Source organism: Colias philodice, chromosome 18 (genome assembly GCF_061535455.1).
Source record: "Colias philodice isolate Cphi_HAF_F1 chromosome 18, ilColPhil1 Martin Lab GWU primary, whole genome shotgun sequence".
NCBI lineage: Eukaryota > Metazoa > Arthropoda > Insecta > Lepidoptera > Pieridae > Colias > Colias philodice.
The window spans coordinates 10,565,430-10,583,783 of NC_143103.1; the positions used below are offsets into that span (position 1 = coordinate 10,565,430).

General features: G+C 36.0%; 1 protein-coding gene across 2 annotated transcripts; it reads left to right on the forward strand.

Moving 5' to 3' along the window:
* Positions 1 to 90: 90 nt before the first annotated feature.
* On the forward strand, positions 91 to 18,066 carry LOC149480755 (transmembrane protein 179). 2 transcript variants are annotated; one of them, XM_089706352.1, is made up of 6 exons: positions 91 to 308; positions 482 to 625; positions 11,847 to 12,008; positions 16,810 to 16,894; positions 17,342 to 17,550; positions 17,708 to 18,066. In XM_089706352.1, the coding sequence occupies exons 1-5, from the start codon at positions 199 to 201 to the stop codon at positions 17,516 to 17,518; spliced, it is 678 nt and encodes a 225-aa protein (XP_089562478.1). In that variant the 5' UTR covers positions 91 to 198; the 3' UTR covers positions 17,519 to 17,550; positions 17,708 to 18,066. The 2 variants fall into 2 exon arrangements, with proteins under 2 accessions (XP_089562478.1, XP_089562479.1); XM_089706353.1 differs by having other exon boundaries at positions 17,342 to 17,542; positions 17,705 to 18,066.
* The last annotated feature ends 288 nt before the right edge of the window (positions 18,067 to 18,354 follow it).

Sequence of the window (18,354 nt, forward strand, 5' to 3'; positions counted from 1 at the left end):
GCGGCCCGCGGCTGTTAAATAATAAAATCTGTGAATACAATACATTATACAATGGCAATTTTGAAACTTTACGTCAATATTGTATTGACGCCTGACGGACGACGGCCCACTGGAAAATTGACATATTTACGTAGTTTGTGATTTATATTTTTATTTACTGTTGAGAAAATTAACAAAGGTGGTTGATTTTATACAAAAATGGCATTAACGAATGTATTGCTATTAAGTCAAATAGCTGGCTATGTTTTTGGCCTCATATTGTCGTTATGTATTATTGTACCTTTGAGTATGCACCAAGATGAATTCAGGTAAATTTCAACGCATTATTTTATATTTTACCAAAAGTGTGTGTGCTAGCTAAAATAGTTAATATAGTAGTTTTTACTTTTTGGAGTATGTTTTACTATATATTATATTGTTGAAATAGTTCTTGTAAGCTCTTGTAGAGCCGCCATGAAATGTTTAATTTTGGAATTTTCAGTGGCCACTGTCTTCTATTCTCGAAGGGCACTTGGCAAGAGGAAGACGGGCAGCTGCTGGTGATGTGGGCGTCCCGAGCCTATTGCAACTATGTTATTGTTGTTGGTATTCTCATGTTTATTGTGTGCTGCATTCAGATATACAGGTAAACACATAATATTATAGTTTTGTAATGTAAATCATAATATGTGGCTATATGGTAAAGGGAAATGAAAAATATTTAACATTTTGTTATATTATTTTAATAAAATGAAACAGGATACACATTCAGTTTTTATTATTTTTCAGTTTCTACTATTATTTCTAACAGCTATTTATTGAATGTTATAGTAATATTTTTCTGAATTTGAAAAAAAAAAAACATATTAAAAACACTTTTATTAATCACTAGCTGTGCTGTGTGGTTTTACCCGCAGTGTTCCGCCCCTGTTGGTCTTAGCGTGATGATATAATATAGCCTATAGCCTTCCTAGATACATGGACAATCTAACATCGAAAGAATTTTTCAAATCGGACCAGTAGTTGATGAGATTAGCGCATTCAAACAAAAAAGCTCTCCAGTAATTAGTATTTCAGTCTCGGTTCGTCACTCGATCGAGGTGAACGCGTACATCGTAATAAGTTGCGTACTGAGTCATCGCGTGCGGTATCGGCTCACCGCGGTTACCGTTAGGTTTCTACCTGCGGCAGCCGCGCGTCGGCCTTTGAATTAAATAATGGATACTGATAATCTAATCCATTCTGAGCGCGAAAGCGTTAATATTACTAATTTAAACCACTCAAATTGTCACGAGGAACTTGACGATACCTCAGAAGACATACAAGTTTGTTCTGAGACGCCGAAGAAAACTATTGGTGAGCATAAACCAAATAAAAGAGGGAGGGATGAGGATGATTGGAATTTAATTCAAAGAAAAGAAAAAAGATGCAAAACTAAGATTGTGGAGGATAAACTTCAAGTTTATATTTCTTCAAAAGAAATTTTACCGAAGCAGTTTTCTTTAGCTAAATTATTTAGCGGTGAAGATATTTTGGATGTTGAGAGTGTTAAATATATAAACCCCTATAGAATTAGGGTTGACGTGTGTAACGAGAAGATGGTGGAAAAACTTGAAAAGTCTAAAAAGTTTCAAGAAATGGGGTGGAGAATTCAAAGGGCTATGGAAGTTAATTTTTCGTATGGCGTTATAAAAGATGTAGATTTGGATTTAAAAGAAGAAGAGATTATTAAAAATATTTCGTGTCCAGAACCGGGCGAGGTATTTTCCGTTCACAGACTTTCCCGCCGAAGTAGTAGCGAGAGTTCAGGATGGAAGTCGTGCGAATCCATTCGCATTTGTTTTAAAGGTTCTTACCGCCCACCCTATATATCGGTAGATGGATTGCGAATCAAAGTAGACCCTTACGTATTTCCCGTATCACAATGTACGCGCTGCTGGAAGCTTGGACATACTAAAAGCAAATGTGTGTCCTCAAAAGTAGTATGTCCAAAATGTTCTGAGAACCATCCTAACTGTGATACATCAACATTCAAGTGTGCTAATTGTGGAGGAAAACATATGTCTTTGTTTCGTTCTTGTCCGTCTTACCAAAAAGAAAGAAAGCTTAGAGAGTTGATGGCGGAGTATAATTGTACCTATAGAAGAGCACTTTCTCTCTACGTTCCGTCGGATTCTACTAAAAATAAGGTCTCACACTCTGCTGATAATGAAGATTATTTCCCCATAAATGAATACGTCGACGGTAATTCATTTGAGGTTCTGCCTGTTGAATCTATTCAGGTAACGCCAAGTCGGAGGTCAACGTACGCGGATGTCGTCAAAGACTCATTTCTATCGAAGAGCAGAAGGAGTAGAAGCTTTTCTCATACACCAAAAAGGACAAATATTTTTAAAGAGTTTATGGATGTTGAAACGTCCTCAAAAGTAGAAGAATCAGAAGTAAAGAATACAAAAGAGAATAAGGAGAAGAAAGACGTTAAGTTCAGTGAGCTTTTAAGCAGGTTAAAGGACATAATCTTCCTGAAAGGAGCCACATTTAAAACTAAAGTGCAAAGTGTGATTAGAAGTTGTATTGAATGGGTAATGCTTGTAATTGTGGAAAATATTTCTGATTGGCCAATCTTACAGTATGTTATTGATTTATTGAATATTACAAATGTCTGTAACTAAAAACAAAATAAAGCTAAATATGATACAATGGAATGCTCAGAGTATTCGCCCAAAAGCTAAGGCATTAGAACAGTTACTGAACCAAGAAAAGATTCACATTGCTGCTGTTAATGAGACATGGTTAGAGCCTGAGAGTGAGTTAAGAGTAAGTGGCTACAATATTTTCCGTAAAGATAGGTGTGACGGGTATGGTGGTGTTGCTTTAATCGTTCACCGGTCAGTTAGAGCAACTTTAAAATGTGACTTAACTAATATAAGGTCGGGTATTGAAATTGTAGCTATTGAGATATTTAATTGTGAGGGTATAAAATATGTTGCGTCCATATATTGTCCCCCTTCGATAAATACAAATAAATCAGATTGGGATCTTCTTTTTAGTAATTTTGATAAGAAATGTGTGTTATTAGGCGATTTTAACGCACATAATACAAACTGGTCAAATAAAATAGACACGCGTGGCATTAATATTCAGGACGCTATTTTGGATAGTAATCTCATTACGTTGAATAATTGTAACACTCCCACGCGTTTAAAACTTGTTAATAATAATTTGCAACAGTCCTCGCCGGATATATCCCTGGCTTCTACCGATATAGCTTTGAAGTTGAAATGGTCCACCTTAAGTGAAAATTTAGGTAGCGATCATCTTATCATTAAAATAACTTCGCAATGGGATAACACACGAGGGCATTATACTCTGCGCCGTAATTTTAAAAACGCGGACTGGTCGTCTTATACATTGTTTTTAGAAAAAGAATTTGATCACTGGGTATTTTCTAATGAAGATCCTCAATCGATGTATAATAACTTTATTAACTCTATTAATTTAGCTGCCGATTTGTATATTCCATTTGTTAAGCTAAGTCACAATCCAGCAAGTAGTTTCAAACCGAAACCTTACTGGAATGTAATCTTATCAAAGTGTGTAGCAGATCGACGGTTAGCTCTTTCCACTTTTCGCCGCAACCCGACTCCACATAATTTTGCAAAGTTACAAACTAAAGTCCGCGAATCTCAACGCTTGATACGGGAAGCGCAAAATCGGTCACGCCACGATTTTTACTCTTCTATTGATGGCCAGTCTAAGTTAGGTGAAATGTGGCATAAGATAAGCTGGTTGAAAGGCATCAACACATCGCGCCCTTGTGTCGATAAAGAGAGTGCCGATAATCTCTTACAGAATTTGACACCCGACTCGGCCGTCCCTAAGGATCCTATTTTTGACGCTGGCATGACTATTTTGGACAACCAAATTTCCATGCAGGAATTAAAGTCTTGTATGCGTCATAAGGACTCGACACCAGGAAGTGATAATATTTCATACTCTATGCTGGCTCATTTACCTGAAAATGGACATCGAGTTTTACTGAAGTTTTTTAATGTTTTTTATTCCTTTGGCTTTGTACCATTACAATGGCGAGATATCACGATTGTACCTATTCCAAAACCCGGTCGAAATGATCAAAGTACTAGTTCCCTTCGTCCTATATCGCTTATTTCGTGCCTCTGCAAAGTTTTTCATAATATTCTTCTTAAACGCTTAGAGTGGTATATCGAAAGAAACAATTTTTTCTCTCCTAATACTGTTGGGTTTCGCAGATGCCGTTCTACTCTTGATAATTTAAGTAACTTAGTTTCGCGAATACAAATGGGCTTTTCTCGAAATGATATTTGCCTCGCTACATTTGTAGATATAAATAACGCATATAATAATGTCGATGTATTAAGTTTGATTGGAATTATGCAAAAGTTAGGAGTTAGCCCCAAAATATGTCGATATATTTGGAATTTTTTGAAGGACAGACGCTTGGAAATTAGATCTAATTACTTTTCTCTTCGAAGATCTACCTCTTGCGGCCTAGCCCAAGGAGACCCTCTTTCTCCACTCCTTTTTAATATTGTTACCATAGATATTTGTAAAAATATAAATAATGTGTCTATTTCACAGTACGCAGACGATTTTGTTCTTTTTATTAATTGCCGTAGCGCGGAGTATGGAAGATTTCACTTACAGAGAGCATTGGATAAATTAGTCGAACTATTGTGTGCTATTGGTTTGGACATTTCGATCCATAAAACAAAATTTTGCATATTCAAAAGGGGTTGGCGTAGAGAGTCTATTAATCTTTTCATTGAAGGTATCCCAATACAGTCTGTTGATAGCGTAAAATATTTAGGGGTGTGGCTTGACCGATCTTTGCGCTGGTTCACTCATATAAAATATGTCAAAGAAAAATGCTTCAAGTTGTTAAATTTTTTCAAAGTGATCGCTGGGTCGGATTGGGGCATTCATCCAATTATGTTAAGACACATTTATATTGCAATGATTCGAAGTAAGTTAGACTACGCGTGTGTTCTATATGGTAATAGCTGTAAAACTAATTTAAGTATTCTGGATAAGATACAAAATCAATGCATGCGAGTTATAGGTGGTTTTATTAAATCAACGGCTATACATGTTATGGAGAATGAGTTATCTCTTCCTCCCCTAAGGGTGCGTAGATATTATTTAGCTGGCAAGTATTGGCTAAAAAGCAAAGCTTTTTATGATAATAATATAGTTGATATCATAAATGAGTTGAGTAGTCTTTGTAAAAACGGTTATTGGGCCCGCCGTAATACTCCTTTGTTAGCCTTGGTTCATGATTTGTTAAAGGAAAAGCCTATGCATTCTAGCAATCAGTTGGATATGTTTACTTTACAAACTTGGGTCAGCAATGTGGATCTTTGGGATGTGTTGGAACTGGAAATCAGGGGTATTAATAAATCAAAAATGAGATATCAGCCTCAAATGTTAAAACAACTCGCGATAGAGTATTTAAATTCCAATTACTCAGATTTCTATCATATTTACACAGATGGCTCGAAACTGGGCAACTCATGCGGCCTAGCTATTTATGATCCTCAGTTGAACTGCTCCGTTCAGTTGCACATTAATTTTTCAATTTCTATCATGCACGTTGAACTGATTGCTATTGCAGAAGCTATTTCATATGTCGGAGATCCCCCCCCCCCCCTGATATTACCGAACGCAAGCGCATGACTCACGAAGTGCACTTGGACATGGCCGTGGTAGCGGACGGGCATTCAAGTGTTGGAGCTCGTGCCGAGCGGACTTGTCTGTTCGAGTCTATATCAGTCTCTATATTAGTTTGAGTTTAGATTCGCTATATAAAGTATTCATTTCAGTTCATAAGTGATTGTCAGTGTTAGATTCCGTTTATGTCTTTTGATGCTCGAGGTTACCCAAGACGCCCAACATAGAGGATATAACCAGCCCACATAGTTTTTAAATCCAGCCGTCGCCGATATCAGAAGCGGGATTGCTTTGAGCACAAAGAATAAACGTGATTTTTACAATCGTCATGTGGTAATGTAGACACGTTATAAAATTATTTTGGAGGTGCAAATAGTATCGTGCGACGTTTAATCGTAGCCATAAGAAAACCGGTGAGTGCTTACAACATACAACAAGTGGAACAACAACGTGCGTTATGTAATGCCATTATCCGTTGATCTGTGTTTTGAAAAAAGCCGTTAAAGTTATTATTTGTTACTATTTGCTATTTATGATGCGTTAAAGTGCTTTGCAGTGTCTATCATGTCTCTTAATTTATTTTCTGGTAGCAGGGGACACAGTAAGGAGAATTGTTACCGTATTGTGTAGCGTAATGTGACTATGTTGAGCCCGCTGCGGCTGCTTGTGTTAACTTGCAGGGTGGCGAGCCAAGCGACGTGAGTGCCTGTCGGTGTGTGTCGCCGGGTTGTGTGCGTCAGTGGCTTCTTGGCGATATGTGAGCGTGAAGGAAGTTGCCACTTCAACCGTGTTGTCGCGTGTTTCACGGTTTGACAAGCGTTTGCAGCGTGTGGCCCTTGCTACTACTGAGATTGTTGCCGGGGATTGCTGCAGCGAGAGCTCAGGGCAGCCGTCTTTATGCGGTGAAGGGCTCCGCAAATTAGTGACATTTACAGGACAAGTGCGAGGCGTAACAGGGCTGCTTCGCTGACTGTGTGCTATCAATAAGTTTGTAGGAGACCTGCGTGTGAATGCCATTCGCAGACGGCAGATGGAGGGCGCGCGACGGATCAGCAGTCCTCTTAGTGCAGGGTTTAACCATCCCGAGTCATTTGTTTCATGTGTGGCGTGTCTGGCCACTTTGCATCGGAGTGCACGAGCGGATAAGGTGCTAATGATTGCACTAGGCATAGAATCACCGAAAACCAGCAGGTCAGGTACATCCACGTTGCCTGAGCGCAATCATTGAGTCAACACGTGCCGTGTGGCAAACTTATGGACAACTGTGAGTCATGTTTAGTTTTGTTTCTTGGTAGGTACTGAGTGTATCCTTATCAGAGATATAATTGCTAGTAGCAAATTGACTAGTAAGCGTTTTTAATAATAACATTAATTTCTGATCATATTGTAGACAGTTCATAACAAGGTTTATGGCAAGTTACAATAGGCGATTACTTTTTAGTAATTTTAATTTGTGTTGTGCCTAATCATTATTATGATAGCGATGCTAGCTTATTAGGTTGAGAAATTAAACACAAAGTTTACATGTGTGATATTCTAATGTGTTACATTATTGCGTAATAATGTTCTTATTTGTAACAAGTCTGATACGACAAATTGTTTTGATTTTTATCACGCTTACATTGGCTTCCTTTATTGTTCGTATGTAACGGATCGATCGATCGATTTTGAACTACCTACTTTAATGAGACAGATTTAGTTCACACTGTGTACATTTACTAAGGAATAGTGACAATACAATAATTTCATCTTATTGAAGCGTGTTGCTTAGTTAATTGAGTTTCTCTCTATTATACACTGGTACCGATAGAAGAGAGATAGGTACCATAGAGATTAGGGACATAAGTCCAACATGCAGAGGCGTGAATTTCAATTAGAGAATTTCAATGTGTTGTGTTTTAGTGTATTATTAGCACTAATTTACCATCTGAGTTACAGCTGTTGAAATGTGTCTGTTCTAAGGAGTTTTGTGCGTTGAACGAGCAGCAGGTTGCATAACAAATCAATGAGTTTTTAACAGCTGGATAAGTGAAAACAAGTAGCTAATCTGGTTAGCTTCTCTCGTGGAACAAGGTACGCTTCCGGATTGTAGTAAGGAGTGGAGTGAGTGCTTTGAGGAAGGTATTATCTTCTTTAAACCTATCCAAATGTAAATTTTGAAACCGTAGTGTTGAACACTTTTGTCATTAAGGATGTACAATTACATAGCTTATACAGCTTCTTAGTTCTGTTAGTTTATTAACAGTTTTCTTAAATTATAGCACTATTGTTTATGCTTACAAGTTACAAGGGAAGTAAAATTGATTAGTGATTACTCATCATCACATGAGCTAATCAGTCGAACGTTTATTAGTCTTTTAACATCACAGCCTATTCTTATGGTGTATGACCGCAGTTCACATAGATGCGAGCGCGGATGGATGTGGTACTGAACTGATATGGAAACATGACGGTAGTAGCATCCAGTTGCTTACTACAGACGTAGAACTACTGCCTTAGAGACCAGGTTTTACTCCCATGCACACGAGACCGTAGTTTAAGTTGCAGCAGCATAGCAGTGGTTAATGCAGTTATGCACTTCAGGTATTATTTACAGGTTTGCAAGTTTGCAGTGGTGACTGATTGCACTTCGGTGGGAGCCGTTTAGTAAAAAGCAGAGGAGTGTCTTCACGTGTTCACAGGTAGAGAGGGTCTGTCTCCAGTCTATCGACTCTAATATCATTCATGACAGAGATAAAGGGAGCTAGTATAAAGGAGGTTGGTTGCCTTTAGAGTTTCGCGCAATGCACATTCGCTGTCACAGTATGTATTTCGTTTATTCCAAATTGTGTGGGGCAGAATCGAGTCAAGCTAGCTGAGCTTTCCGTTGACTGGCTGCCAGGACCATGAGAGGCACTTGGACGTGCAGAATGAGTTGTTACATGTTGAGTTATTACTGTTGTCTGGAAGACATATGCGGTAAGGTTGCAAATTATTTGTCAAGGTGCAGATAAAATGGTAAAAGATCAGTGGTACATAATATCCACGATGTAGTCATGCATCTGGGTTACATGTCTAAGTTCGTGCGTAAGTTCGTTGTCAACCTTATCACTTGCTAAATCTCTAAGCCTAGCTCAGGTAGAATTCAGGCAGAACTCTTGAGTTAGTATTTCGTGCACATTGATGCTACAGGGGAAACTTAGTGGGAAGAATGATGTAAAGGAGTATGTTTAAGTCTAATTGAGTCTTTCACCCGATATGTTTTGCTCTATTACTTTAAAAATGTGTAGAGTGGTTTAGTAGTACTAGAAGTAGTATAACGGCACTAGAGGCCAGTGTTAATTTGTTTTGATAACTAGCCAGTATTATTGATAATCTGGCAGGTGCTTAGAAAGTAAATGTTTTCTCAGTTATTTTGTAAAAAAATGATAAAGTTACATTAAGATGTAGTCTCCACTGGGGGTAGTGGTGTTAATGATCAGGTAGATCGTGACGAGTACGCTGAAAAGGTGTGCTCATGACAGTCATCATTCATCATCGTCATCGATATAGTCCACTACTGGACATGGCGTCATCGTCAACATAATGCAACATAATGCTTTTGCAGTACACTGCTGGACATGGAAGTCATCATCATCGTCATCGTCAACATCATCTGCCTTTCGTTGTCACTGCTGAACATGGAAGTCGTCATCGTCATCATCATCAACATCATGAGCCTTTGGTTGTTCACTGCTAGACATAGCAGTAGAGTCTAGCAAACATCGATATTGTCAAGATACGTTAGGTGACGTATGACTGGCAATGGACTTCACTATAAACCGTGTTACAAAAGCTAGATAGCTGAAGGAGCTATTATTTGTTAAAGGAGACTTTGGGGTTAATGTCTGTAATTGATAATGAAGTCGATCAAGTTATGATAAAAGTAAAGCTTCTCTAAATGGAAATTTAATGTTGGTGATAATCTTATTTTCGAAATTGAGGAAATAAATCAAAGCAAGCTTGACATGAAGTTGAAGGGTACGCTTAAAATTGTTGAGGTATAATGATAGTTACCACTTCAAATCATTAAATTCCAAAATCCTCACAACAGAGTCAGGAAAATATCCGACCATGAGGTTATTAGTAGTAGCTAGTAGTGGTAGTAGTTAAAATGACGTAATAGCTTTGTGTAAAAGGGGAGATGTAAAATGCTTTATCTGGATTTTGTAATGCATTGTAGTGCCGTTTGTTGAGTGCTGTGGTTGAGTGGTAGTAGATGCAGTTGCCATTTGTCTCTTGTCTTGTTTTTCGATACGTTGGTGCGTTCACGAGAAATGTCGTTGTAGCGACGGGCTATCCTTGCTTTCGTTGGTGTAAAAGCGAGATGAGTCGTTGTAGCGACGACCTTTTGAGATATCCTTGTTTTCGTTGTTGCGAACGCGAGATGAGTCGTTGTAGCGACGTTATTCAATGTTAGCCTCATTTCGTTGGTGCGAAATTGTGGTGTGTCGTTGTAGCGACGATGTTCCGTGCTTTATTTGTTTCGTTGGTGCGAAATTGCGGTGAGTCATTGTATTAACATTATTCAGTGTTGTGTTCGTTTCGTTGGTGCGAAATCGCCATGAGTCGTTGGTGCGACGTTATTCATAGCTATTCTCGTTTCGTAGGTACGAAATCGAGGAGAGCTGTTGGTGCAGCGCTGATTGATGAATAATGATTATTGTTTGTTTTAATGACGACCTAAAATGGTTGACAAGAATCAGTATGGCCGAGCAGGATACTGTGAGTATGTAGTCTTTGCAGAGACCTCACACGAGGACGTGTGATCGTTAGAGATGGCCGTGTCGGAGATCCCCCCCCCCCCTGATATTACCGAACGCAAGCGCATGACTCACGAAGTGCACTTGGACATGGCCGTGGTAGCGGACGGGCATTCAAGTGTTGGAGCTCGTGCCGAGCGGACTTGTCTGTTCGAGTCTATATCAGTCTCTATATTAGTTTGAGTTTAGATTCGCTATATAAAGTATTCATTTCAGTTCATAAGTGATTGTCAGTGTTAGATTCCGTTTATGTCTTTTGATGCTCGAGGTTACCCAAGACGCCCAACATAGAGGATATAACCAGCCCACATAGTTTTTAAATCCAGCCGTCGCCGATACATATATTAATTCATTGGGAGATGGTAAATTTGTTATATTAACAGACTCTAAAAGTGCTATATATCACCTGGCTCGATGTACCTCGAATTTTCGAGGCACACCGATTGCCTACAGCATTTTGAAAATGCTGTGGAATGGTTCCTGCAATAGTAATCAATCAATTAAGATACAATGGATCCCTTCTCACGTGGGTATTCCTGGCAATGAAAAAGTTGATTCCCTTGCCAGGACCGCAGTTACGGAAGGAGTACCATTCACGTGCCTGCCATTACACACCGATTATTTCTATTGTTTGCGAGAATTTTGTGGTCAGATGTGGAAGGAGCATTTCGACGAGAGATCGTTATCGAAAGCGATTTGGTATAAAACCATTCAGCCGCACATTTGGCAATATCCTTGGTTTACCAGTTCCAATTTAAGTAGATCTGAAATTGTAATTGCTCTCAGACTTCGTTCTGGACATATCCCACTAAATATGTTCACATATCTGATGGGTAAATCGTCATCCCCCAATTGCAGTGTGTGTAACATAGTGGAGGATGTTTACCATATTATGGTGGAGTGTGTCCGGAACGAGGCTGAGAGATCTGCTGCTGAGTTGAACCTTAGATTGTTGGGCAATGTTAATGTTTTTTGGCGCTTCCTTCTTCAAAGGAAGCTAGATTTATTTACAAAATTGTTAATCTTGGTATTAAGCGTAGATAGTTGTTTTTTGTAATGCCAATGAGGGTGGCATGATCATGTTTGATCAAACCCTCGTTAATAAAATAAAGATTAAAAAAAAAAAAAAAAATAATTAGTATTTCTACTGCAACAGCAATTTCTACTGAGAGGAACTAATAAGAAACTAAATAATCTTTTAAAATATATAAATATAGCTAACAAAATCATAGAAATTTCTCTTGTGTGAAAACCATAAAATGGCAGAATGTAGTTACAAAAAAGGTGTTATTACAATGTTAAGGCGCTAATACATTCTACCCACTATCCGCATGTGCAAATATTTAAATATATTTATAAATATCTTTCTATCCACAGGTTATCAGTATTTGTATGCAAGGGCATAGACAGTTCGTTCCTCTCAGCCTTCATAGAGGCAGTGGGATGCGTGATCTTCTGCGGGCTGGCCATCACTGCAGCTCTGATCGTCACACTCGGCTTCATGACTTGGTGTCAGAATATAGTTGAACGGTTTCCTAGGTAAGTAATGTGTATTTATTTTAGAAAAAGGTGGTTTACGGATTCATAAACAATTTTTTAAACTATTGTCTTAAAATTGGTTCAATGGTTTAGGTGTGAAAATGTTAAACATCTTAAGACCTAGTTTGCACTTTGGCTGTTGGTTTTTGGTGGTAAAATAATGATTTTAAATATATAAAAAAAAATGTAGGTATATATGCGCTAAAGGTTAAAAAGTTACTAAAATGTTACCTTAGGCTCTTTCAATAATTTTTTGTGACTATTTGTAACCCAATAAGTATGAGTATTGCGTTTATGTTACGAGATTAAGCAATAATTGGTGTGTAATATCGTAGAGTAGGTATGTTTTTTTTTCAAAATCAATGGATTTGATTCGTACTTTTTATCAAAATTGGCCTCATAACTCCTTTCAACATCTATCGATATTACTTATAAGTTTCGGATTTCGCCATAAAGATGATTTTTCTTAAGGTACATACAAGAATTTAGAATTTCTTAAATCGAACTCAAACTCAAACTCAAACTCAAACATTTATTTATTCAATTAGACTACTTTTAGTAGCACTTTCGAATCGTCATTACATAAGTATTTTTAACATTTACCACCGATTCGGAAAGCAGTATCTATGGAGAAGAACCGGCAAGAAACTCCATAGTTGCTCTTTTAAAATCATATTGTCAATATTACATAATCTGTAACTTAAATCTAACTACATAATATATCATAATATGCCAAAGAACTGTCCTGTGGTTCTTACGCGACAACCCTCCATGGATTTTCATCTTCCATATATTCCTTAATGCTATAATAGGCTCTCTGAACTAATATATTTTTTACATAAGTTTTAAATTTAGCACTACCAAACTCTTTAATATTATGAGGAATTCTATTGTAAAAGCGTATACCTTGACCCATAAATGAATTTTTAACTTTAGCTAATCGGAAAAATGGCATTTCAATTCTATTTCTGTTCCTTGTGCCATAACAGTGTCTATCTCCTACTCTTGTGTGTACGTCGGCATTTTTGTGTACATGCAAAATATTATTAAATATATACTGTGATGGTACAGTAAGGATACCAGTATTCTTAAAGAGATCTCTTAGTGAGTCCCGAGCACGTAAATTATATATAGAGCGAATGGCTCTTTTCTGTAAGATAAATATAGTTTCTATATCTGCTGCCCTGCCCCATAGTAGAATTCCATAGGACATAATACTATGAAAGTAGCTGAAATAAACCAATCTAGCTGTATCTTCATCGGTGAGATGCCTTACCTTTCGGACTGCATATGCTGCTGAACTGAGCTTACCTGCAGCGGTGTTGACATGGGCTCCCCACTGTAGTTTCTCGTCCAATGTTAACCCAAGAAATACAGTCGATTCTGTAGGGTGTAATACCTCCCCGTTCAAGGTAATATTTCTGCTCAACTTTTTAACGTTAGGTAGTAAAAATTCAACACAAGTTGTTTTTTTGGCATTTAATAATAAATTATTAGCAGTAAACCAGTCGGATATGTGTAAAAGAGTACTGTTCACTTCGTCAACATTTGGGTCATGCCTATCCACATTGAATATTAATGAGGTATCATCTGCAAACAGAACTATTTCACACCTATCCTGTAAATAATAAGGTAGATCATTGATATATACCAAGAACAAGAAGGGTCCTAAAATAGATCCTTGTGGAACACCAATGTTAATTGACGCACCGCTAGAACGTTCTCCATTAACAACTACAGTTTGTATCCTATCATGCAGGTATGAGGCTATGAGGTTCTGAGCTTGTCCTTTAATCCCATAGTGATTAAGTTTACGCAATAATGTACAATGTTCAACGCAGTCAAATGCCTTGGAGAGGTCACAAAATATCCCCAAAGCATTTTTTGAGTTTTCCCATGCCTTATATATATGTGTTAGTAGTGCAACTCCAGCATCTGTGGTTGAGCGCCCCTTTGTGAAACCAAACTGTTTGGTGTGCAGCAAATTATTAGAAGCAAAGTGACTAGTCAATTGGTTTAATATTAACTTTTCGAATACCTTACTTAATGTTGGTAAAATCGAGATAGGTCTATAGTTGTTACAGTCTTCTTGATCGCCTTTCTTAAATAGAGGTATAACTTTACTAAGCTTTAGTAAATTAGGAAATGTACCATAGTCACAACACTTATTAAATATGAAAGCTAAATTGTTTGCAATATTTTCTATTATATTATTAACTAAATTTACGGACATTCCCCAAAGATCACAAGTGTTTTTTAAATTAAGTGTCTTAAATGCTGTAACAATATCATTAGCAGTTACGTGACGCAATTGAAATAATGTACTGCACCCCGCAACATGGTCCCTCAAAAAGGTCTCTGCAAGTACTGAAGACGAGTTTAAATTATTAGTAATGCTAGCAGGGACACTACTAAAGAAATCTTCAAAAGCAAGCGCAACATCAGCATTTTTGTCAATAACCATGCCATTATGTACAAGTTTTATGGTATTACTTGATTTGCTTTTACCCATTTCACCATTAATAATAGACCAAACTGTTTTAACTTTATTATCCGAGTCGCGTATTTTATCTCTGATATACAAACGCTTCGCAGTAAAACAAACAATTTTAAAAGTTTTTGAGTAATTTCTAACATATCTAAGAAAAGATGGGTCTTTATTATATTGCTTCATACCATATAACTCATAAAGAACGATCCTACACCTATGTATGCTAGGTGTCGCCCATTTACTAAATGGTAAATCCTTGGTAATATTTAAAGATTTAACTTTAAATATTTTTTCAAATTCATTATGAACTAAATTAAAAAGATTTTTAAACATTTCACAAGGATTATTATGACAGGATTGATCATTCAGTACGGGCAGGTTTTTATTAATATTATCTCTAAATTTATTAATGCCTTTTTTAGTTATAGGCCTAACATTAATTCTTTTAAATTCAGGTAAGCAATCCCATTCAAAAACTACTTTCTGGCCACAGTGATCCGAAGTGAGTGTATTGAGAATATTTTTCTCTAAACAGATGCAGTCGCAGTATATATTATCAATACAGGTTGCAGAAGTAGGTGTAATTCGTGTGGGTTCATTAAAAAGTTTATACAGATTAAATGACTGAAACAAATTAACAATTCGTGTTGCCGTTTGTGTTTGTAAAAGTATATCAATATTAAAATCACCACATACTATAACTTTTTTTTTACTCCTACTTAAACGCTTTAATATTTCTTCCATGACTGTCTCAAACATATTATAGTCACTGGAAGGGGGTCTATAAACGCAAACAATAATGTAACGCTCCAGTTCAACACAGGACAGTTCAATGGTCTGTTCTACAGAAAGACTAACAATGTCAGTTCGTTCTTTGCATTTTACACTATTATGTACAAAAATAAGAGAACCTCCATGAATAGCATATGTCCTGAAGTATATACTTTTTAATTTATAATTATCAATATTTATTAACAACTGACATTGTTTAAGCCAATGTTCTGTTACACAAAAAACCTTAATACTATTATGATTTAAAAACAATTCTATTTCTAATAATTTGCTAGCCAAGCCTTGAATGTTTTGATGTACAATAGAAAAGGTCTGCTTAGCTGTTGTCTTATATACTAGTTTAAATCTAGCTTAGGGCTAGATTTTCTGTCAACACTAGGTTGGTGTATATAATTACTACTACATAAAATTATAGTAGATCCAGGGTCTGATACCGAACATGTACCAGACTGGTTAATATTATATGCTATTAACATAGCAAGTTCTCGCTTATATCTAGATGGCAGATACACTGTATTCTTTGTCAAAGTAAAAGATTTAATACACAAATTAATGTCAAAGTAAATAAATGCATCACGATGATGATTTGTTACATTATACAATTTTAAATTCATATTATGAATTATTCTATTTTGTTCTTGTGTCAAACCAGGTAGGTATGGCAATGTACACAACATAAATTTACATTTAGTCTTACTACTAATTTCCAACATTTTTTGAAATCCTACATCAATATCCTTATTTTTTACATTTAAACTATCTCCATATAGTATAATTACAATATTATTCTTATTAAAGCTGAAATGATCAAGTGATTTGATTATATAATTAAATGAACTGTTAGGAGTGCAAATATTAGTGACTTTAAGCCCTAAATTGTTGAGCATAGCGCCAAAACCCTGACCAATATTATCTGACAACACAAAAATTTCCTGCTCGGAAAGGTGTTTAGTTTTTCTAGTTGAAATTGTTGTCACGGGTTTTACACTATGTATGTCTGTGCAGTCAAGCTTATGGGGCGACGTTTGCTCATTGTCACTTTTTGAACACTGACATACATATTTATTGGTCAGCGACTCAAAGCGATCCATATTTTCAGTACTCAACTTAATTAAGTCATCTGCCTGTTGTATATGCTCGTTTATTTGTATTTGAGCAGCAGAATATTTTTGGTTGACATCATTTAACATATGATTAAGTAGTTATCGATAAAGTAGTTTTCAGTTTATTTCGTTAGATAATTAAATACAAAGATTAATGATTTATTTATTTATTTAAAAAGGATAGCCAACAATTGTTAACACTATTTATAGACATACAAGGAAAAAAATACAATTTTACATATCAAGTGCAACAATTAATTATAGGCTAACACCACATGCCTTTAAAAACGGTTATAGGGTATACTTCGTAATTGCAATCTATTATCATACTAATAGAAATCCATCTGTTATTTTTGTTGTAATGATTTAGTTGGATATTACCTAAATTATTTATCATTGATAATTTTGTTTCTAGTTGTGAAGATGCGACCGGCCAGGATATTGATAAAAAGGATAGTATTTCTACACATGGCTTTTACATAGAACTTGGTACTGCACAGGTAAGATTGCAATAAGTATTTTTTTTTTGGAAAAATGCATTTATTAATTACAAGTATATTAACTGAAGAATAAATTGTTAAATTTTACACACTTACCTTCATTAACTGCTTAAACTTTTCTTATCGAAACCCTTCGTTATTTTAATTGTTAGGTATGTGTTTATTACAAAAAAAAAATCGGTTCAACTAGCAAAACAATTTTAGTTTACTTATGTCCTTAAATGAAGTTCTATCTAGTTACAATACAAAGTATAATTTTACGAAGAACGTGGGTTCGAATCCTGCCTCAAGTATATTTTTTATCTTTTAAAACTGTCAAAAATGTTTTAAAAATGTATTTTAATGTTTTTATAGCATCTTAATAATGCTAACGATAAGCATTTTAATGCTATAAAAATTAAAATTGTCCTTTACCTAAACAAATTTATAACTATCCACGTCAAACAGTTCGGTGCCTGGGCTCTATTCGCCCTCTGGGTGGGTTTAGCAGTGTTCAGTACCCTCAAGGTCTGCCGCTACCACCAGCTGCAGAACATTCAGGTGTCCATGTACAGAGAGAGACAGAGACTGGTCAACGAACCACCCGGTCGATCCACACCACCTATCGACTCGATGCATAATTAAAACTACCTACGTTTAAAAAAAAATGTATGCGTGTACTAGAGTACACACGTAAGAAGTGAAACTTCTTTATGACCTTAAAAATGTCACGAGTATGGCGTAACGCAAAAATGTCACGCGTACGGCGTAACGCAAAAATGTTACACTAAATTTTTGTCCAACCCCGATAAAGAAGTTTCACTTTGATAGAAGTACCCTCATATGGAAAATGTGAAGTACCCTCATATTGAAAATTTTAAAGTACCCACATATTGAAAATTATAAAGTAAGTACCCACATATTGAAAATTGTTAAGTACCCTCATATTGAAAATTTTAAAGTACCCAGTACCCACATATTGAAAATTATAAAGTACCCTCATGTTGAACATTTTTAAGTATGTTGAAAATGGTTGTAATTTTTTGTAATAGCAATTTTGTGTGATGGTGTGTAGAGGTAAAATGAACTGTGTTTATGTACTTATCTGTTGAAGTGGTTTAGTAAGAGGCTAAAAAAAGAGTTAACCTTTTGTAATATAATAAAAATATTTACTAAACAATACACAGTAGACTTGTTTGTTGTGTTGACAGTTGACACAGAACAGTTTTTTTCTTATTTTCACATAAAATCGTTCTTACCTCTACACTCCTTATTTATATAAGATAAAAATGGATTAATGTCTATCATATGCTTTTAAATGTTGCCATATCAAAATATCACTACAGCTTCAGATTTAATTTATTATTTTCAATGATAGTATTATACGGTATTTGTCTTGATTATCTGTTCCGGATAATAGTAATATTGTACGACTTAATAAAATAAATCCACATTTATTACGCATTTTCAGTGTAAAATGA

Coding starts and splice junctions, on each gene's coding strand:
- LOC149480755 (XM_089706352.1), top strand. CDS start 199: ATGGCATTAACGAATGTATTGCTATTAAGTCAAATAGCTGGCTATGTT. Junction 12,009..16,809: donor ATAGTTGAACGGTTTCCTAG/GTAAGTAATGTG, acceptor TTTTGTTTCTAG/TTGTGAAGATGCGACCGGCC. Junction 16,895..17,341: donor TAGAACTTGGTACTGCACAG/GTAAGATTGCAA, acceptor CACGTCAAACAG/TTCGGTGCCTGGGCTCTATT.